This window comes from Oreochromis aureus, linkage group 1, assembly GCF_013358895.1.
Source record: "Oreochromis aureus strain Israel breed Guangdong linkage group 1, ZZ_aureus, whole genome shotgun sequence".
NCBI lineage: Eukaryota > Metazoa > Chordata > Actinopteri > Cichliformes > Cichlidae > Oreochromis > Oreochromis aureus.
In genome coordinates, this window is record NC_052942.1 from 9,389,428 (window position 1) to 9,413,229 (window position 23,802).

The 23,802-nt window shown below is 40.6% G+C and overlaps 1 protein-coding gene across 4 annotated transcripts in view; it reads right to left on the reverse strand.

Annotated features, from left to right (window-relative positions):
- lrp4 (low density lipoprotein receptor-related protein 4) overlaps window positions 1-23,802 on the reverse strand; it is a 112,405-nt gene that overhangs the window by 32,790 nt on the left and 55,813 nt on the right. For all 4 annotated transcript variants that reach the window (XM_039604092.1, XM_039604059.1, XM_039604015.1 and 1 more), the window contains exon 3: window positions 4,799-4,915. In XM_039604092.1, the coding sequence (XP_039460026.1) occupies window positions 4,799-4,915 (117 nt within the window). The remainder of the gene's footprint in view (window positions 1-4,798; window positions 4,916-23,802) is intronic.

Genomic DNA, 23,802 nt, shown 5'->3' on the forward strand with positions numbered 1-23,802 from the left:
TTGTGGTTGTGGGCATTAAAACCTGCTAGAAGACGTGACCAGGAGAACCATCATTTACTGCTGTGAAGTTGTTTTAATGCGTAGCATATTCTTCTTAGTCCAGCTCCAATTTTGGATTGATTTCTTTCACCAAGCTCTAGCACCGTGCTTTATATCTTAATTACACATAGTGCTGGCTGTACATTAGGAAGTGTTTCATTATGCAGTTAACCTTTAGACTGGAGATAAAAGGAACATTAGTCATTCGTACAAACAGTTGACACAACAGAGAGACAAAGTCACTCCCTCTTGTGAGAGCTCAGCCCTGTGACAGTGTTTTACTTTCATACCCTTTCATTTATCCAAACAACTGGTTCGCCTCACTTCTTTAATCACACTTCCAAAGTACCGCCTTCTACCGTTACCGCTACAGTCGATGGCAAAGCACGGCTGGAGCCAAGCAAACAGGTTCGTCAAAGAAAACCAGTGATGGCTGGCCCCTGGCAGTAGGCAATCTATAATTTATCACTGCTGTGTGTGAGTGTTAGACAGCTAAGACAAAGCAAGAGAGATAAGAAGAGACAAAAACAGAAGGACGCCCACAGAAGAGACGACCCGACAAAAAGGAAAAGGGTAACGCTCGTCTTTATTCCACTGAAAGCTTTCATCTTTTCTCAAGAATATTACAGCATCACACAAATACACCTGAGAACCATACTTCACTTCTCAGATGAGTGACATGACATGAGAACCCAGAGCCACTGCACATATATATGATCCGAGTCCAAATTAATGTTTAACAAAGATCCAAAAAGGAAGCATCTTTCCAGAATGTTTTCCATATAAAAACATGACATATTTAGAAAGTTCTGACAAGGATCCTCTACATTTGGGAATTATTACACTGATTTCCATCTCCACAGTTTCACAGGATTCTACTAGCATACATCTGAATGATCTACAGGTCAAATTCATCCTCATTTATTTTATAATGGAACTTGCTTTAGACTACAAAATCATCCACTTTCTAAAATTAGCTGTTTTAGCTCCCTTCTCCCTCCCTTTTAGCCAATCCTCTTCTGATTGGCTGCTTTTTGCAAACAGAAGATTCACATAACAGGTGGGTGGAGCTTTTATGCTCAAAGCTAAGGGCTATGTGCCTTAAATGACCATTTACTCTCAGTGACATCATACAGAGCCAAGTGTAGAAAAATAAATATCTAAGACTAAACATTCATGACCATGCTATTCATTCAACTGCTAAATTTCTGCTAACCTCGCTCCAACCAGTCTCCTCTCAGCCAGTTCGCCCTCCCCCTTTACAAAAAAAAAAAAAAGTCTTTTGGTGGGTCCCAATGAAAATTTTATTTTACCTAGACAATTGACAATCAAATTCATTCCATTATTCAGTTTGCAAGAAAATAATTGATTTGCCCCCTATTCTCTGCCTCTCCCATGCTCTAGCTCCCCTCCCATAAGTGAAGTAAACAGAGTAAGGTCAGAGGTCAACAAGCCCTCAAGAAACTCATCATTCACACAGCAGCCAAAAGTCAAAGGGCACTGGGAGTCGATACCACGCTCTCTACATGTGCGTGTGAGCTGAGAAAGGTGTCGAAATATTTATTTGCCGGATTAAAATATCTTTTGAACGTCAAGATTTCAAACAATCCCTTTTTTAACACACACACACACACACACACACACACACACACACACACACACACACACACACACACACACACACACACACACACACACACACACACACACACACACACACACACACACACACACACACACACACACACACACACACACACACACACACACCTCTGCACCAGGGCACACCTCACTCTCCATGTTTGTCTGAAATCTTGACAGCTACTTCGGTTCCAGCCAAGCGTGGAGGATTGTCTCCCCAGGCCTAAATAATGCAATGAAACCACCTCATCGTAGGGAGAAACCTATACTGGCCAGCACATATTGGGAACTGAGAGCCAAACCAGGTAGGGGGAAAGAAATGGAGAAAGAAAGAAGCATGAAATAATAAGTATGGGAAACAGAGGAGGGAGGAAAATTTACTGGGCATGAAGATGAAAAATTCATAGCACCCTCATTGCAGACAGACACCCCCCACCCCCATCAGTAAGTGATTCAATGTCTGGCTGCTCATGCTGTATGTGGGTCAGCACAGGAGGAGGAGAAATCACCAGGTGACAGAAAAATCATTCACAACCTATCCTCTACCTGCTGCACCTATAAACTACTTGAATTTTGAGAAAACAGTCAAAGTGGCGTCTGTGCATAGGCCATTAACAGATTCTACTGTATTTAAATACAGTTAGAGCATGATGAACACTAATGCTCAGGATGGTCCCTGTAATCCTATGCACATGTCCAACATTTAATTGGCTAGAGTGACCAAATGCTTCACATGCTCAGTGCTAGAATCAACAGATTAGCTCTACAGATTTAATGCTAGTGCTTTGGTGGGGAGTTACATATTCATTCTACTGACTTCAAAAGCATAAGAAGGTGGTTCCAGTTTATTTTTTAATCAACATGAAAAGAAAACACGCCAAACTGAGCAAAAATATTCACACACTTGGTTTTTTGCTTGCCAAAATAAGAACCTCGTTTAGTATCACTGTGACCGATGCGTCATGTTATCAAGCTAACACTAGCATTAGTCATATATCACTTTTTCTTACAAAAACATGCCTCGCTTGCATCAAAATAAAAACAAAATGGGAAGGCCAGATTTCTACCATACAGAATTTATAATAGCAGTTCCCAATCAAGACATGAGGTCATGGTCATCTTTGATATCCAATATATGGAACTAAAATACTGTTAAAACCTTTAATGTGTATAAACTAAAGACGCACAGTTTCAAGCTACTGCTACCAAGACCAGGACCTACCAATACAACTGTCACTCTGGTCTATAGTTACCAACCTGCTGACTCAGAAGCTTACTAAGCCAGCCAAAAACAAAAACGTTCCTTCTTTTGATTAATAGTTACCTCCATCAAAAACCTACCCAACCCAATCACCACTCCTTTGCAGAGCCAGAATCACAATACAGATTTTGTGATCTACTCTTAATTCCACATTAGCCAAAATATGCTGAAAGACGAGTTGTTCCCGATCTGACGTACAGAATTATCAAGTGGAGTTACTTTTGCCCTTATTTTGTTTTTTCTACTTTTCTAGTTCTACCACAATGGTGAATGCTCATAAAGTTTCAAATGATGAGCCCCGCATAAACGTGAGTTCAAATACTTGCAGCTCTGTCAGGAAGTATCTGTCTGGGCCCCACCCACCTAACATTCTGTTCGTGAGGGGCAGCCAATCAGAAGAAAAGCTAAAGGGGGTGTGTGTTAGGGGTGATCAATTTTAAAAGAAGAGTTCTTTAAATGGCTTGTTCAGAACTGGTTTAGGGGCGGCATAAAAACAAAATATACAACAACCAGGGTTATTATGAACTGTGAATCAATCAAAGTTACTGTAGCTGAGTCCAAGAAAGAAGGTTTGAAGTTGCAAAGAAGCATAACAGGTCTATGTCAAGTTCTCAGTATTGTCACCTTAATACCACTTTTACTGGGACCAAACTAAACCAATAAAGCCAAGCAACACAGTTGCCAATAATTGATATGAATTGTATAATTTGAGCAACATGTTGTTGGTTGAAGATCCCTCACAGATGTAGAAGTGAGTTACTTGAAAGACACTGCCTAACTGCCATGTGTCGTCTTCATCAAGGACATGTCACTGCTTGTAACTATTCCAGTCCTCTGCACAGAGTGTTAAAGTTGATCAAACTGAATCGCCGAACTTGCTTCTGATGCTGTGATAGAATGTCCGGCCTGCAGCATGCATCCACCCCGATCAGGTTGCACACACTGAGCCTTCTGAGTTGTCATGGGTAAATATAGAGACTAAATGTGAATTCAGAATCTGACCACTGCCACACCTCAAATAAAGAAGAAAAAACACACACAGAGACAAGCAGTTGTACTCGTCTACTTCTGACGACCTCTTCTAAAGATCACAACTCCTATTCTTAACCTCAAATGAACCTAAAATTGCCCTTGGTTAAAAGGGCAAGCACATTGTTGAGTTAGTAAAACAGGATGGGTTCCTTATCATGTTTATCTGACCATTTTCTGAAGGCTGCATTAACCCATTAAAAAAAAAGAAGAAGAAAGAAGTGAGGACAGACAAATTACCCTCCTCTCTAAAATGTCCTCAAAATCAAGCTGGAAACCAGAGGTTAAAGGTGATCACTCAGAAAAACTTATTGATTTGCATCAACACTTTCACTTTAAGGGGACGACTGGACACAAACTCTGTCAGCAAAATCTCTCACATAGCAATACAGAGACCACAGATACCCTCACTGTAGTGGTCAAAGCTTCAGGTTTTTCCTTTTAGTTTAACAGTGTTTGTCACGATTCTGCCTGGTAGGAAGCTGAGGATACTTCAGCAAGAACACACGACTTAGAACACGGATAACTCCTCAAAACAAAAGAGGAGCAAAATAAAGTCAAGTCAAAGGTCAGACAAATATCTTGTGCTGTGAACGTGGGAGAGATGACCTCTTGCCACGATGTTTTCGTGTGCACAGGCGAGCGCCTGTGTGTTTGTGAGTGCAACAGACAGGCAACTCTTTCAGACTCTAAACAAACACCTCATTGCACATGGCTGCCTCAAACATCTGTCCACTTTAATAAGTCATCCCCTTGAGTATAATGGAGCAGGTCGAGTGTATGTCTTTGCTACTGTTTGTATTTTCAAGAAAGACAAAGTGTGCTTACGGCAGTCTTGTTCGTCGGAGTCATCCTCGCAGTCGTTGTCTCCATCACACACCCAGGAGCGACGGATACATTTGCCGTTGTCACAGTGGAAGTCCAGCGGTGAGCAGGTGGGGAGCACTGCAAGTAAACGAGAGCAGACAACAAGGCTGTCAGCAGAGAAAGCAAACAAACACACTGAGCAGCTGAGAGAAGAGGACCACAAAAGAAAAAAGTCGAACAACATGGATGGGACATGCTAATGTCCTTATGAGGATATTATAAGCAGTGTTGCTGACCAATAAATTTTGACAGTTTGCGTCAACGACCTCTTTTTCTGACAACTACGAGACAATAACAAAATAAAAACTAATGCATGAGGACAAAAACTACAATGAAATGTATTCACACTTTTGTCAACGAATAAAAACGAGATGAAAATATTCTGGAGTAATCTTAAGCGGTACGGTTAGACACGGACATTTGATCTGCCCCTGGGAAACTGTACAACTAGCTCCCATGCTCCCCGTTTCTCATGAAAACACTAAATGTCAGCGCTTGTGAGGAAGAGAAGAGCAGACATATGGACATATTACACATATGATGTCAACAAATGACGCTTTGCAAACCGTGTGGAGCAACTCTCACAGCTAAAAACATTTTTTTACTCAATAAAACTAAAAGAACTTAGATTATGACAAAAATCAAATTACATTTCAGCCAAAAGACTGTGACTAAATTTAAATAAAAATTGTCCGTCAAAATGAACTCTAATTATAAGTACTTTCAAAATACCTACTATATTGTAGGCCAGATACTGTTGAGGCTTCGCGTGTGCTAGCATGGACAGCTATAGCATTTAGCTGCATCTAATCTGGACCTATTCATTATGTTTGTGCTGTTAGTATCAACTGCAGCATTTTAATGGAACTATCTGACAAATAACATAGTCTGCTATGTGGTAAATACAATTTTAGTAGTTTATTCTTTGGTTTTGGCGAGTAAAATTTTAGCATTTGATTATAATGTGATTCGTGTGTATGCCATATTCCAGCTTGCTAACTATGCTCGCTAGTTATCTGCTAATTTCTGGCTCCAAGACATCAATATGGCAGCAGGTGGAAAACTAATGCTGAGGCTTCAAAATGCAGAGTCTAGAAGCAACGATCTTACATTTTTTATTTGCAGGTTAAAAAGTTTTGCCTCTATCTGTTTCATTTGGGCTTGTGTAATTATTTAGATGTTTGAGGGAGCTTAATAAGAGCATGTTTTCATGCAGAAATCCTAATGATTGATGAGTAGCAGCACATTTGTACGGTGGCCCTGAGAGGCCAAATGGACTGCAACTTCAGAAAACACTTGCAAAAAGAAAAACACTTGCAAAAAGAAAAATGCTGCAAAAAGAAAAATGCTGCAAAAAGAAAAACACTTGCAAAAAGAAAAATGCTGCAAAAAGAAAAACGCTGCAAAAGCACACAAGACACAACAGAAATGTTTCTGGGGAGACAATAACCCGACGGACCAGTTGCACGAACCAAAACATGCTAACAAGTGTACTGGGACTGGGAGACACTTCAAAGAAGTGGAATCGGGGCAGCCAAAGAGTAAACTTTCAAAAGTAAGTTCTGAATATTATGTCACTTATTTATGTGCAAATGTTTAATAATGAAGAACATTAAAACATTACTGTTGGCCACATGTCGGCAAAGTTCTGTGACATTAGCGATGTTTGTACTTTCAGCTTTTACTTGGTTTTAAAGCCTTTACTTTAAAATATACGCCGTTCGATAGTTGACCTTAATCTTACAGAGAATCTGATGATTTTGTGGATAATTAAAGTCAGTCATATATCCACAAACACAACAAGCTGAAAGTCAGTGATGCTGCTCGGTTTGCAGTCCTGAATATCACGGCACAAGCAGGATTCACTGCACTGTTAATGTTAGCTATGTTATATTGCTGCCTCTGTTCGGTGGTGTCGAGCCAAACGGACTTTAACGTGTGTTTGAACGAGCTGACGGTTCACTCGTTACGCTGAAAGAAAGATGCTTTAATCACAGGAGTCACACATGTGTCCACTGTACCATCTGGGAACTCTTCTTGTTTAGCACTCGTAATAACACAAACACTAAATCCTCCTTCTCTGTGCTGTTTTGTAGCAGTGTATACACCTGAGACTGTCACCTGTCTGTCTGTCCTGCACTCTCTCTCTTTTTCTTTCTCTCTGATTGTGGAATAAAAGTATGAACATGTATTTATAAGTTACACTTGTGTTTGAATCCTGCAGCTTATCACACATTTGATTTCCATGTGTGACAACTGCAAGTGTCCAGAGTGAGGACAGACTGAGGGACCCACTGCTGCACATCATCTGTGAGGCTTTGCACCCCTGATGATCCACCAGGACAAACTCAGCAGTGTGTGAGGAAGAGGAGGAGGAAGAGCCAGCAGCAGCTGACAGATGGAGAGAATAGACAGACTGTTCCCTGTTTGTGAAGGACTGCTAGGAAAGTTATAACTAATTGTCTGTCCTGAATCAGGCTTATTAGGTAATTTTCAAATAATATTATCATTCCAGTGTTTTCAGTGAGGGAGAAAGTACTCAGAGCCTTCAAGTTACACACTATGAAAGGCAGCAACAAGTTTAATATTCAGAAACCTAAAGTATGTATCAGCAGCAGAATGGACCTAAAAATAAATGTTTGTCTCAGTTCTATGAAGCTTTGAGTATTTTGGATTAGTAGTACTGCTGTGTTTGTTGTATCATGTTGCTGTAATTGTTTATATGCTTTATATATTCTGAGGTAAGTTGATCTATATTGTTACATCATATTTTATAAGGATGTGATGTGTTTGTATACTTTCTGCCCAGTTTGACCCATTTAGCAGACGTCAGAATGTTTAAGGCTCTGATATCTATTCTGTATGACTTAAAGCAGTTATGACATGGTCTGATTTTCTCACCCAATAAAGGAATATTTCATATATCAGTATACTCTGCATTCTATCAGAAACAGTTATCACAGCTCGTACATTTGCTTTTTACACATATATGTAAGCATTGAGCCAAATTTAGTAATGCCAACATATTAAAAGAACAATATTTGTCTCTTATATATAATACATCTATAGATACACTGTCAAATATACTTGTCTTTGAGTGAAGATTTAAGGTGATAGGAAATACAAAAAAATGCAACTTGAATCTTTACTGAAGCTCAGTATTTTACACGGAGTTCAAACTCACTGCTGTAATAACTAATAATGATTAATGTAATAACTTTAATATTGGCCATATTATATTTACATTACCAAAGTGAGATGACTTTAGTCTCATGAACAACATTAGGTAATTGTTATTTACTAGCTAATCTTAAAATGACTGTTCAGTACAGAAATGAAGCCCAGCAATCATGTTTTAGAGTCCTGTGGTCTCAGCCTCAGATACTTATCAAATCACACAAAGCTCATGTAGAAACAAATGTACAAAATATGTTCTCCTTCATTTCTGTCACTGCTGTATGAAATGTTTCCAGCTGTTAGTATCATGGTTGCTAGGCAACCTGGGCAGCGCGACGGAGGCTAGACTGTCCCATTTCACAAGTCTACAAGCCTCGCACTTCAGGCCTCAGCGGTCTTTGAGTACGCGGCCCTTGAGGACCGTTAAGGCTGCAGACCCTGAATTGGGATACAGCCATACATACATGTTTTGGTTCGTGCAACTGGTCCGTCGGGTTATTGCTACAGGCAGAAGATGGAGAACCAGCTTCAGCAAAATAACGTTGGTGAAGTCTGGAGAGGCCTCAGAACCATCTCAGGCCTCAAACATCAGAACGCTCTGCCTGGGAGGGATGTGAGGTGGGCAAATGAACTGAATCATTTCTTTAATAGGTTTGATTCAGCCATGAGGCAGTCTCCAACATCGGCTGCAGACTCACCCACCCCCACTGCTGCTGTTCCACCTCTGACACCTCAAGACACTTCACACCTCCTCTATTCACCCTGCTCACTCCTCCCCACCCCCAACAACAGCATCCAATACACACTCATCACGAGGCTCCAGCCTGTCTCTCTCAACCACCCAGGTTAGGAGGGAACTGAGGAGGATTAATGGCAAGAAGGCAGCGGGCCCAGATAGCATCAGCTCAAGGGTCGTCAGGTCCTGCGCGGACCAACTGTGTGGGGTGATCGAGCACCTCTTCAACCTGAGCCTGAGGCTGGGGAGAGTCCCACAGCTCTGGAAAACCTCCTGTGTTGTTCCAGTGCCAAAGACTTCACGCCCCAAGGACCTCAACAGCTACAGGCCGGTGGCTCTGACATACCACCTGATGAAGACCCTGGAGCGGCTGGTCCTGGCTCAGCTTCGGCGCCTGGTGAGCTCATCACTGGACCCACTTCAGTTTGCCTACCAACCTGGCATTGGAGCGGATGATGCCGTCATTCGCCTCCTACATCGTTCCCTTGCGCACCTGGAGACCGCTGGGAGCACTGTGAGAATCATGTTCTTTGATTTCTCCAGTGCCTTCAACACTATTCTTCCCTTGGTTCTGAAGGACAAGCTGGAGAACTCTGGAGTGGACCATCACCTCACTACCTGGATTTTGGACTACCTCACCGACCGACCACAGTATGTGAGGACTCAGGGCTGTGTGTCGGGCAGGGTCGTCTGCAGTACGGGGGCCCCACAGGGAATGGTTCTGGCTCCGTTCCTCTTCACCATCTACACTGCAGACTTCTCCCACACCACCCAGTGCTTCCTGCAGAAGTTCTCTGATGACTCTGCAATAGTCGGCCTCATCACTGATGGGGACGACAAGGAGTACAGAGGACTGACTCAAGACTTTGTGGACTGGTGCCAGCTGAACTACCTCCAGATCAACGCCAGTAAAACCAAGGAGCTGGTGGTAAACTTCCTCAGGCACAAGCATCCTCCACTGCAACCACTGAACATCCAAGGTATGGACATCGAGGCTGTGGACAGCTACAGGTACCTTGGTGTTCATCTGAACAACAAACTGGACTGGACTCATAACTCAGATGCCCTCTACAGGAAAGGGCAGAGCAGGCTGTACCTGCTGCGGAGACTCAGGTCGTTTGGAGTGGAGGGCCCACTCCTGAAGACCTTCTATGACTCTGTGGTGGCCTTAGCCATCTTCTATGGTGTGGTCTGCTGGGGCGGCAGCATCTCTGCTGGGGACAGGAAGAGACTGAACAGGCTGATCCGAAGGGCAATCACGGTGTGGGACGGAGAGATTTCGCAGGTCTTTCCTCCCCACTGCTGTCAGACTCCACAATAAAGACTTTTGCAGCTGATCAAACACACAAACCCACACATGTGCAATAAGACTGCTATATGTGCAATTCTTCTTCTGACGAAGTTGTATTTTTGTATTTTCCTACTCAGTTGTATATAGTATTTGTATTTCCATTTTATTCTATTGTATATATTATTCTATTCTATTTTATTCTATTGTATATGGTATTTTATTTTATTTTATTTTATTGTATTTTATTGCTTTCCAGTGTTTTCTAATTTCTGCTAACTTTAACTTTGCACTTTGCTGTAACAAAACAAATTTCCCACCTGTGGGACTAATAAAGGTCATCTTATCTTATCTTGTCTCCCCAGAAACATTTCCGTTGTGTCCTATGTGCTTTTGCATGTGTTTTTCTTTTTGCAGCGTTTTTCTTTTTGCAGCATTTTTCTTTTTGCAGCATTTTTCTTTTTGCAGCTGTTTTTCTTTTTGCAGCATTTTTCTTTTTGCAAGTGTTTTTCTTTTTGCAGCATTTTTGTTTTTGCAAGTGTTTTTCTTTTTGCAGGTGTTTTTCTTTTTGCAGGTGTTTTTGTTTTTGCATCATTTTTGTTTTTGCAAGTGTTTTCTGAAGTTGCAGTCCGTTTGGCCTCTCAGGGCCACCGTACATTTGTGCTCTCACTGTGCGACACAGGCCCACAGTTTTGGAGACACGCCCAAAGATATAGCCACTATTCTTCCACCCTGGTTATATTTCATCTGGGTCAGCCCCGAATAGCAAAGTGTGTATGCAGCTTTAGATGAAAAACAAAACAAAACATACAAATATGCTAACTTGGACAGTGTAATGCTGCAGCAGGCATTTTAAACAATTTTCAACATTATTTTGACCATGCCACAGATGGGACAAATACTCATCACAACTAAAAATAATTCTTAATCACAGCCTGGACATCCTAGATTCACAGTCATCACTCTTGAGAGGCCACTAAGTGCCCTAAAGGTTAGTTTGCCAAACAGCTGAAATAAAAAATCTTCACTCTGTGTCTGGTCTAAGTTCATTGCGTGAGGCAGGCCTGGATTTAGGCATCCTTGTCTTCCCCACCTTTTTACCCTAACAGAGGTACTGAGCTCAGCTCCGCGCATTCCTCCTTAACTTCATATCCGCTCTAAGTGCAGCTACTTGCTATCTAAGCACCACCCGAATGACTGGCCCTTTGTCATCTGCAGACAGAGCTAATTTAATTACAGGCCAGAGAGGGATGGAAGGAGGAGGGAGAGAAGGCAAAGGGAAAAGAGGGAGCAGCAGCTCCTTACTGTGGACTCTCACCCGCCTGTCAATAGCAGATATGAAATATTGACCAAGCAATGCAGACTTTATGAAAAATGTATGACGTCACGCAGCGAGTTAACCAGCCAGGCAGACAGGCAGACAAGCAAGGGCTCAGGGAGTGAATTAAGCAAGTGTGTATCTGTATGTGTGTGCTGGGGTGCACCTTTGGTCTCCAGGGGGAAGTAAAGCCCCACTGACCCACATACCCCAACATGGATATTACATTATTCATAGAGAGAATCATAAGCAAAGAGAACCTGTCTCCCTCTTGGTCTACCTCACATTCTCTTCACCTTCTGAAGATCTCTGTCTAAATCACACAGTCACACTGTGTACATAATGCATTTCAGCAAACCATGTTCTAGAGAATGCCAACAGTTTATTTCCCCTCCATTCAGACAGCCACTGGATTCAGTTCAATAGAAGATGTAAAATCACCTTACAGAGACATCACATGAATTTGGTATGTGTGACTTTATCACAGGAAGACATTTTAAGCATCTTTATATTTTGTCAGTTAACAACATATTTTATTGCATCTGTGAGCCCCTTTCATAAAGGCACTCCTTTCAGGTAATATGACATCATGTTAACATATCAGCTTCATGTCTAAATGCTGACACTGGCTACTTTTTCTGTAAAAGGTGAGATCTTACTGAGGTGGATCCAGTTTTTTGCCATCACTTATCATGGTACGAATGTCAAATCATGCCGCTAGCATAAGAATGCAACTGCCTATGGATGTAAACCACATGTGTTGCTCTAAACACCAAATCACACTACAGTTTTTGAGAATAAACAAGAATAATTTGAGGAGGAAAAAAAAACAAAAAACACTAGTCCATAAAGATCACAGAGCACCAAACACACTCGCCTTTAATGACCAGAGACACATGTTTTATGACTTTTCCAACAAAACCACAAAACTCCTTTCATGTATGCTGAACTCTAAAATCTCACATTTCTTATAAGACTGACATGTCTTTAAAATACTTTAAGTACAAGTCTTTACTGTGACGAAGACCGAGTCTGTGACATGTCAGATTAATAACGCTCATCAGTAATGACTATAATCTACATTTTGACAAAGTGTTAGCAGGAGCTGAAGTTAGCTTGTTGCTTGCATCTGTTTGTAGAAGTCATCATTTTGAGTTTATTACATATCTGTAAAATCAGAAAACAGGAGAAACTATCCATAAACATGTCCTAACAAAGAAAGCTTTGTAAATCTACAAAGGCAGTACAACAGTGTTTACTTTATTATAATAAATTATTCCTGAAATGGAGACATGATCAATCAGGATCTAAGAGCCACACTTTTACGAACCACAGTATAATAGTTTATCTGTTTCATATGCAACATCTCTTACAACATTACTGAAATACAGCCAATGAATTATGAAAACTACAGTACAGCCAAAAGAGTCTTGTTTAAATGTCTTGAGTCACCCTTAATTTCTTTATATTTTCCCAGTAAATTGCAATAAATAAATGCAATAATTAGCAACTAAAACATGCAAACATACATGCAAATGCAGTCTATAAGGCAACACTAGACTTAATACAATTCCAATATTATCTTTATTAGTTCTCCAGGCTTCTGTTCTCTGTCAAAATGATCCCACACGGCTTTAATAATGTTGAATCCAGGTTCTGTGGAGACCAGTCTGTGACTAACAAGTTTCCATTGTGTGGGGTTTTTTTTTTTGTTTTGTTTTTTTAATTCAGGTATGCTTTTACTGCATTGGCAGTGTGTTTAAGCTCAGTGTCAACGAACTGAACGAACAAAGCCATTGCCAATTGGATGCTTTCCAGTTGGTATTGCAGGTGGTTCAAAATCTGATCTGATTTAGTAATCAAATCACTTTTGATAAGATCCCCTACACCATTGGCTGAGATGCAGCTCCAAGCCACGATACAGTCTCCACCTGAAATTTAAAACTTCCACTTCTTGTATCCTCTACTAGTTCAGTTTCACTGCACACCATGGCAAAGTATGTTAAATTTTGGGCTAACAGCTCTTTGGGAGTTACTTTGTTAGTGCAAAAATATTACTTTATGCCTGTCAAATTGTGTATTTTTTACAGACTGAGCTAAAAAAAAATTTGTTTAAATTGAAAGCTATTATTTGTTTTTATAGCAGGCTGCTAGTAACAAAGTGGCTAAAAATACTATTTAAATATGGTTCTTTAATAAGTTGTCTGTTATGTGAGACACAAATTGGTTCATCCTTTGAATTAGGTACCTCACCGATTCCTCTGGAAATGGTCTGTTACAAGAACTGAACTGAAATTGAGAAAAAAAGCAGCAAATGTCCAAACAAATACTGAAAGACCTTCAGAATGCCTGGAGCACATTTGCTCAAGACCCTTTTAAAAGTACAAGGTCTCATTGGAAGCTAAACACCAAGCACAGAAATTTTGCACAATACTCTAAGAACTGTATGAACTAATGCATTACGCATTACTTGATTTGCACTGAACATAACACTGAATATGGCTCAAGTGTCTCTCCTGCAAGCAACACTTTAAAACTAAATAGTAATGTAATAGTATACAATTTTAAAGCTTAGTAAGCTTTTATTTGTTGTATTTGAGTGTTTCTTGATAGTTAATAATTACATTTGGAGTTGAAACCACTAGTGAAAGTAAACAGGAAATGACATTTTGTGAAGACTTCTATAGTGTGGCTGAAGGGAGTGATGGTTAAATCAAGTATAAAATTTAAAAAAAAACAGGTAAAGTAGTGCCGTTTAGAATAGATCTGAATTGATTTGACAAGATTCCCTCTTAAAAGAAAATCTCAGCTTAGATAAAATAAGAGTTTAATTCATAATGTCCCAAACAAGCAGAAACTCAGCATTGGCACAAATGTATTTAAACTTGTGATATACTGAGAGCCTATCAGAAGACTGATGACAGCTGTGAAAACCTCTTTTTTTGTTACCTAAAGTAATCGAGCTGCATTCTTGTACATTTCCTGGTCAGGCGTCAGCAGATTTATGGCCTCAAACAACAAAAGGCGGAAAAATGCCGCGTCTGAAACATTTCAATAAATAATTCAGCTTATCTGAAGAGTCAGAGATTGTGGTGTTAACACGCACGCAAAAAAGCACACATGCATACATAAGCAAACCATCACTGCACTGGCTAAATAAACACACATTCTGCTACAGTGCGGGATTGTTTAATTGGGAGACATACGAAATGTATGCAAATAAAGAGTCCAGAGCGAGCGAGCAAAAGAGACAGAGAGAGAGAGAGAGAGAGAGAGAGAGAGAGAGAGAGAGAGAGAGAGAGAGAGAGAGAGAGAGAGAGTGTATGTAGGTGTGGCCTGCTCCTGGTATCAGGTGGATCAGCAGGGAGCTTGCTAGGTAAGTTGATGAGGTCTCCTGGAGCTTTGATCTCTCTTATCACATGGATTCTGCTCTGCTTGGCGCTGCTCTTCTCTCGACCGCTGCATTCCTCAGAGGCTGACACTCACACATACGCACGCACAGACACACACACACACTTATCAACACTCACAAGACCCTCCATCCGCTGTGTCATCTCATGCATTCCAGTAATCATTTTATGATGAACTCAACCAATATGAACGCCACCTGCTTCGCTCCTACATTTCCCAGGATTGTGCACATATTATTAATAGCTGCAATGATGTACATGCTTCCCCCAGCCCCACAATAAAGTAAGACAGCTCAGAGAATGATGGCTCAGGGAAACCCTGGTTAAAGATGGCATCTGACTTCAAAACGGGTGCACAGCACATTGTGGTCGGTTCATTTGTTTTTTTGTTCCAGCGATTTGCTGTTAATCACACTACAGTGTCATCCACGGCCAGTTGCAGCTGAAATCCATCCAAACGTCTTTTTTTTTTTCCTTTTGAAATTTATATACTTGTTTGACCAGTTCATTCACCTCCCACAGTTACACTTTGAAGTGTTCCAATAGTACACAAATGTTTGTCTCAGTCATGCTTCAAAGCCTTTCCAAAATATTGCTCCTGCTCCATTTATTCTTCTGAGCGCTGCTGGCTTCGCACGTGTAAGAGAACACACACACACACACACACACACACACACACACACACACACACACACACACACACACACACACACACACACACACATATATACACACCCTGACCTTCACCGATGAGCTTTTCTCATCCGAGCTAAAGAATTCCCACTTGCATACTATGGGTTATTCCCACACAAACACAGATACACACACCTGCAATTCTCATCATCAACACCAGCCTCATTCCTTTCCCCAGTTATCCTCCGATGCACACACACACATATATACACGCAGTGAAGAAACGAGAGTGTAAGTGTAAAAGTTGACCTCTTTAGCTACACTTTACCTTGTTTTTCCATGAATATGTGCAGTATTATTTTATTCTCCGTATTCTGTAACCATGTAGCCAAACAGATATTGCTTGATTACGCTGCTTTAACTTTGGCAAACAAATGTGTGTGGATGCATGCAGTCATTTCCTCATTTCAAACCTAGAGCCAAAAGACTAAAGAAAGTAAACACGGGTCTCCACTGTGAGTAAATGTTTCCTGTTGAGAGAATAGTAACATGGAGATGGAATGACCTGTTTTGAGATGAAAGAGAGGGGAAAAAATAGAAAAGACATAATCAAAGGTGAACTATCCTTGTTGGATGTGCAGGGACATCAGTCCTGCTGTGAAAATTCCGTAAAAAGTGATTATCTTGTTAAGTTTTTTCTTTTTCTGCTTTCCAATGCAACTTTCACGCAGTAAGCACCGCAAAGGTTCAGTGACCTTCATTACAACAGGGTGAAGGCACAAATCTCAGAAACAGACATTTAAAGTACAGACAAAGCTATTTGCATGGCTAGATATCCATTGAGATAACAAGAAAATGGAACAGTTTTCACACAAGCTCTAAAGCCCTAAACTTTTCCATTAGACTTCAGCCAACAGAGCAGAGTGTGAGAATGCAAATGTCACACAGTTCTTGGTCTTTTAGGGTTTCTGTGCTTCCTTTTGCTTTGCCTTTTCCTCCCTTTCTTTCTTTGCCTGTGTTGGTAGACACATGATCTAAGAGAGCTTATACACTGTTACATTATGTTACAAGTGATAATAATGAGCTCTGTTAAGTGTGCACGCTTACTGACTGCACGTCTGACTTGCATATGCATGTGTGTCTTTGTGTGTGTGCGCGTCTTTAGGAAGATGTATGTGGCCGTCTTTAAATGGCCTTGAGTTAATGGCCTCCCTCCTCACTGTAGAGTAGCTGAATCAAGTGGCTCTAATGGGACCAATATATCTGCCTAAGCGCCGCTTATCACACCAGCTCGACGGATGGGAGGATGAAAACATGAGGGAGAGAGGGAGACTGAAAAACAGATGTGCACTCCAGAGAGCGACACAGCTTTCTTCAAGCTTAAAAAGTGCAAGGATGTGCACGCGCATGTCACAAACGTAAGGGTGTAATGGTGAAAACTGATGGCAGTCCTTAAAGTGTTATATTGTCGCTTCAGAGGACGAGTCACTGGGATGTCCTGCCATGGTGTCCTCGTGTCTGTACACTGTTTGTTTGTTTCTATTGGCTACTGTACAGCATCTAGCTGGTAAACCTGTGTTCTAATCAAAGCGCTTGTGTCCATTTGGAAAATGCCTTTCCCAACGCCAGATGTCACGTGAATCCACCGAAAGCCGAAATGGTCCAGTTTCCACCGGCACTTAAACGCAGCATGTATTTGTAGATATAGTATTTTATTTGCCAAGTTGTTTTGCACGTGTTCAGATTGCTTGGCTTTTGCGTGTAGACTGGCACGTGCATTTGTGAGAACTAAAATTTCTGCACACATCAGTAAATCTTTGTTTTTCTCTGTGAATCATGTAGCGTGCATCTGTGTCTACTTGGGAATTACAGCTTTTTTCTTCTAAACGGATTTATGGTCAGAGTGTGTGAAAGTCCCCTGTCTTTCATTGCTTAACCCACTCTGGACTTGTGACATGGCGGCAAAAGTTATTGTGAAACTGGGCATAACCTTCTGTCTTTAATTTTGTTTCTGCAGGCTTTATGATGATGATGATGATGATGATGATGATGATGATGATGATGATGATGATGATGATAAAAAAAATAAATAAATTCAGCTTTTTCACTGCTGAATGGAACAAACTCACTTTACATTTGTTTTAGTAGAAATTCCTTAATGAAGACCTTAATACAATCAGTGGCATAAAAAGAACCGTTAACAGTCTGGAGCTGTCATACTTCTGATTCATTTCCAATCTAAATGCAGGACGCACACATTGAAAAATAATACAAAAATGTCTCAAAATGTAAAAGTACGTCCCTCGCCCTTCCTTAAACCCAGACTAATCCCCTCTGTCCATCTCTTTATTTTCCTCTCACAGCCGATCCCGACAGAGGTGGCTTATCTGATTCTGGGCAGCTCTGGTTGCTATCCAGTGCATATTTGAGCCCGTCAGAGCACAGTGGTGCTCCCAGCAGTTTTTTCCGGGAGTGTGTCTGGCGGCTGCTTGTGTAATGGACTTTTTCCTCCTCCTCCACCTATACAGTAAACAGACCTCGCCCTGTCCACAACGCCACTTTGCATTCATAAAACCCACTGAAAACTCACAGCAGAATTGTGTTTACCACCTGTCTTAGGCAACATAATCAACCCTATCCAGTGTTCATCATAGTCTGGTGTATAAAGCAAACCCTCAAAACCAGTCACCAAAGACTGTTTATTCCTGTTTTTATTACCTTATTTATCACCGGCTCTTTTGTAGAAACTACAAAATAAAGTGCAAGACGAGGGAATTATGCACTGCAGTGGCACAGAAATTATTTGAATCTAATACTTGCAGCAAAAACAGCATCCCGGCAATATTAAAGCAATCCATCACAAATATAGTTAAAGAACAAACTAAAATATTTCTTATTTAAAAAGCCCCTATTCAAAGAGCCATTCTACGGCATATTTAGATTTTTTACGCTTAATACAAAGAGATTAATGCTTATGTGGCATTTTAAATGTTGCTGAGTCTATAATATATCCTCTGATGCATCAAGATTAAAATGTTAAACTTCCAACAATAATAGTCTCCATCATGAACGAGCATGATCAAGTAAAACGCATACTCCACCAATTAAAGGACGAAGCAAATCCAGCCCTCCCAACCACAGCTGTTCACTCCATCGTTCTGCCTGAACTTTCCTGGACTAGTCTGGACCAGCAAGACTACAGTATGTTAAAAGGCAGATATACAACAAAATTCACAGCACGAGACGAAGAGCTCGTCCTCTGAAGCAAATCGTTGTTTGTTATATGGAAATAGTCTGGATTTACTTCAAATGATGTTAACCAAGAATAAACACATGCAAACAGTGCTTAGAGTTGCATCTGCGCCGCAAAGAAACAAAGCCAACTTATCCAACCACCTGAAAACATGCCACAAACTGAAATATGATGATTGCATGAAGGCAAAGACAAATGATGCAATGGTTGCTTGCTCAAATCGTCCAACTTCAAATCAAGACGTCCATTTAAGCGACCTGTACAGCTCCTTGGAGTATCGAGCACAGTCACAATTCATTTGGTCAAGAATCAGCAGCATCCACCAAAAACAATGAGTTACAAATGTACTAGGAAAATGGCCAACATACTGAACAAAAGATGCGTTATCCTCCAACTATTTTTCCATGTTTTGTATCTAAAGGTACAAAATAAATAAATTAAACAAAATTAAGATAAATAAATCACTCAAAGTACAAATGAATCACAACAGTGGCTTTCCTGAATGAACTACAAGTGTGCGTAAGATTAGTGGTGATACAGGACATTGACAGGACATCTTACCATCCATTATGGCAGATTAATGCTGAAGCGTTTGCTTGTTGCCATGACAAATCTCTGCGGAGCGCTTGACACCAGTGAGTAACACTCAAGCGCTGTCATCCTCACAGCCCACATATTTTCCTCTTAAGAAGCTGAATGACAGGAAATACTCTGAAGCAGACTAATTCAGCATTATATGACTATTAGGATCGTCAGTCTCTAGCTGAATGAATTCATCCTTTTTCTTATGTTAGCTTCCTTGAAATTTTATATTTAACTATCATATTCAGCTCACAATACACAGGAAAGTGCCTGTAAAAACATGACCACAATTTGGGTGAAGACCCATTAGGCGATCACTGTGTGTAAGTTTCACTAAAATCGGAGAAATATTCTAGAGAGATCCTTAAAAGCAATTCTTGGGACCGTGGATAGAGAGATGGATGCGTCATCATGCCATAAGCTTATCAGCTCTCTGGCTAGATGAGCTAAAAAGGATTAAAGGATAATAAACAAAGTTAAAATAAAAGAAACTGGTTTACAAAGATGCAAAAACACACGGGGGGGGGGCATCTTTAAGATTTCTACATCTACATTTGTGATCTGTTTGACTTGTTTTTTTAATTAAAGCTCAAAAATTTCCAAACTACAGATTTTTGGGTCATCAGAGGTGGGGTTGTGTAATTGTATTAGGTCCTGGAGGGTCATGGTCAAAGAAGGAACGCATCAGTTCCTGGGAAAACTAAAAGAGAAGAGGGTAAACGGAGAGACTTAAGACTTAAAACTAACAGCAACTATTGTAACAAACTGGATAAGCATTTTTTTATTTGATTTTTGTTTGCTTTGGGTGGGGTTTCGGGGGTGGGATTGGTAAAACTTTTGCAGTATTATTTTACGAATGTAGTGCTGTGACACTTTGAGAGTTTAAGTTGTTAATTACAACATGTGAGGTGAGAGTTGATTCTCACATCATATTACAAGTGTATTACTGTGGAAACCTGCCACTGTCTGGTTCACATGGCCCAACAAATTTCTTTTTACACACGGCACCCTAGAACCCATACTAGGTAAGCTAGCGCCTTATTGCTCTCTCTCCACCTATATCACATTTGATTAATGCACACATATTCTTGAGCCATCAGCAAAATCAACTATTATTCAGAAAAAAATGAAAAAGCAGCTCCAAGATGTAGAGCATTAGGACCTTTATTAGAAAAATCAAGAAGCCAAACTACCAGATGAAGTACATGTGAGCACCAAAAAACACGTGTTAGCTAACAAAAAAACAAATCCCTCACACCTAGGTAACTGCTGCTACCTGTCAATGTAAATTTGTTTTACATTAACAATACTGTTCCACCTGGAAAGAACTAAATAGGATCTATAAACCCTCCTTTGTGTTTCTTTACTTTTTACCAGCACCCACCAATCTATCATTCCCTACTTTCAATTATTCTATTAATTGTGCAAACCGCACGCGCTCACAGCCTGAGGTGATGTCTGCAAAATGTTTATTTTGTCTGGCTGTCAAAAAAGTTCAGCAGAACTGCTATAATTGTGCAATTCATTATGTATCAATGCAATTTAATTAAGTACAGCGACGCAACAGCACTCTGTGTTTGTAAAACTATTTTCAGTTCTGGCTGCCATTTTCTTCACATAAAACGAAACGCCGGGATCTGCGGCCATTCCCTTATTGTTTGGCATCAAGCCCAAACGCTGCAGTAAACATATTCTTTTCAGCAGGCAGCTCTTTTCAATCTCTCTGATTTGAGCTGCCATGTGAAAAATATACTATTGCGCCACTTAAACACCCCTGTGTACCCCAGTTTTGGACAGCACAAAAGCTCGTATTGATTTTTAAAATCAACAAATCAGACCCACGTTTTGTTTTCCTCCAAATGACTTAAAACCAACTGTAAACCACACCAGCTAAACTCTCGCTGGGGTAAAGTACAGAAGTTGAAACTGTGTCAGATTAAGATGTAAGCCAGCAGATTTGGGCAGCATTTATTAAACATTAGGACTGCATCAACACAGCACTCCTATTTCTTTTCATCAAACTAAAGCGTGGGCAGAATCTCTGACAAAACAACACAGGGTTGGCAAGGGAACAAAAAAAAAAACAAAACAAAAAAAAAGTTTCTTCTGCCAAAATCAAGATCAGCTGGCAAAGCACAGCATAGGCTAAGACATGTAAAACAATGTTAATATGAAACTCACCGAAATCCAGATAAATGTGATGGGGTAACACTTGCCCAGCTTCAGCTTGAGGCATACAAATCACAAGTACTGTGACTTTTTTTGCATCAAAATGAAGATTAATAAACTATATGCTAAACCAAATAAATACTTTAAAAAGAAAAAAAATGCCAGTGTTAATGCAAAAGAAATATATAAGCAGTATTTTCTTTTAACTAGGGCTACAAAACATCAATTCTTACATGTGCTGGCTTACGTAGTTAAGCCCTCTAATATGAAAGTGCACTGATTACACTTTTAAAGACTTTTAAAGCTTAAATCCATAACCTCTGCTGTAGTTAACATTTAAAACCTACTCAGACAAGTTTGTACAAGATTTAAAAAGAAAGTAAAGCCTGGCCTCAGTCCAATAACCCCTTTGTCTCTCCCTCTTGCTTCTGTCACTTTCCTCTGCCCTCGATCACCCTCTAATCATGCCCTCTTCTGTGTGAACAAGTGTGCCCGCCTGGTTTACAGAGCGGGGAGTAAATATTTAGGAGGGAGGTGGAGGAGAGGACCAAGCGAGTGTTGGATAAAGACGGAGAGGAGGAGGATTATGTTAATGGGTCCAAACAACTACGGTCAAATCCTGGGACAGAAAGAAAGAGACTGATGAGACAACAGCGGGGGAAAGGAAGGGGAAGGGAGACGAACTGAGCGATGCTAGAAATGCAACCGCTTAGTGAGAAATAAATGAGAAAGTCTTGGATGAAAAACAAAAAAGCAAAGGGAGTTGGGCGTGCAGGATTCCTGTGGTCAGAGGGCAGAGACAAGGAGGCTGCAAGGACAGAGGGGTTCAGACAGAGAGAGAAAAACATGAGGGGACGCAGAGAGAAAATCGACACGTAGAGAAGGAGGGAATGGGGTCCTAATCTTCTTCGCTCCCACCTTCAGATCAGCTGAGCTCCTGCGGTCACAGCTGCTCTCTGATTGGCTAAGACTGCAGAGAGTGGTGGATTAAAGGACAGAAGGGGGTACTTCTTAGTTTTTGGTGGTTTGTGTGTGTGGGGGGGGTCGTCGTCTATATATGAATGCCCTTGTGAAAATCACTTTAATGCAAGGACACGGTGGTCACTCCTCACTTATTTTTGTTGAGAGGATTTGATCTTTAGTTAGCGGTCAGGATTAGACCATTAAGCCTTGCACATATCTGAGGCCTTCCAGTATTTCTCAATTCCCTTTAAAGTGGTAAGGCACTTGTAGATTAGACTTGTCTGCACTTTTTTTCAAGTTCAACTGGAAAAGGTTCATTTGAAAAATAAAAAAAGACCAGACTTCGAACTGGAGCTCAAAAAAATAAAATAAAATGAAATAAAATAAAGGGCTTATGATTGACTCAAATCATACAACGCTAAGCATTTCATTTTGGCCTAAGTCTCGGGGCACAAAGATAAAGGAAAAACAGAAAATTAAGACATTTTAATATTTTTAAAGACTTAGAGTTATCAACTATTTGTCATCTAACTGAACTTAATAACTCTAAAAGACACTTGCATAAAAGGTTTCATTAAAACATTTACTGGTGGCAGTTCCAGAGGTTCTCAAAACATTTACACTCAAAGTCGTGAATACCAAGTCAGTGAGTTGTTCAAATGACTTCTTCTCATGAATATGGTAAACATTACACCACCTGGAGGCCCAGTTATACCTGACAGGAGGGTCCTCACAAGTTGGAATGGCACACACACACGCGCGCGCGCGCGTGTGAGTGTGTGTGTGTGTGTGTGTGTGTGTGTGTGTGTGTGTACATATACCTGTGAATGTGTGCGTTTGAGTTTTTAGTACACACACCCGCTTCCCAAACCTCACACACTTGTGTGAGCTGACAGCAGAGGAAGCCAAGTCTCATGCAGCGCTTTCAATCTCACCCAATAGAGATTTTCCTCTTCCATTTCATTTTACATTCACGGTCAACACACACACACACACACACACACATATATATATATATATGTATATGTATATGTATATATGTGTGTGTGTGTGTATATATATCCTCTGCACCCCCTGTCTTCTCACTAGCTGAAATCATTTACTTTTTCGCAACCTCGGCCGGTTTCAACTCAGCAGGACTCCAACACTGTTGCAACACATCAGTGTGTGTGTGTGTGTGTGTGTGTGTGTGTGTGTGTGTGTGTGTGTGTGTGTGTGTGAGAGAGAGAGTGCGCTTAGTTCAGTGTAAGTGAAATGCAGAGAGAGAAATAACTTGAAGGATGACCTATAACAGTGAGGGGGGATGATGCAGTAGGAGGAGATGAATGGTGAAATAACACATGATGTATTAGTTGTCCTAGGTTATCTTGTCTTATCTGCTGTTGTTATGAATATCCAGTGTTACTGTGTGCTAATAAATTGTATTGCCTTGAACT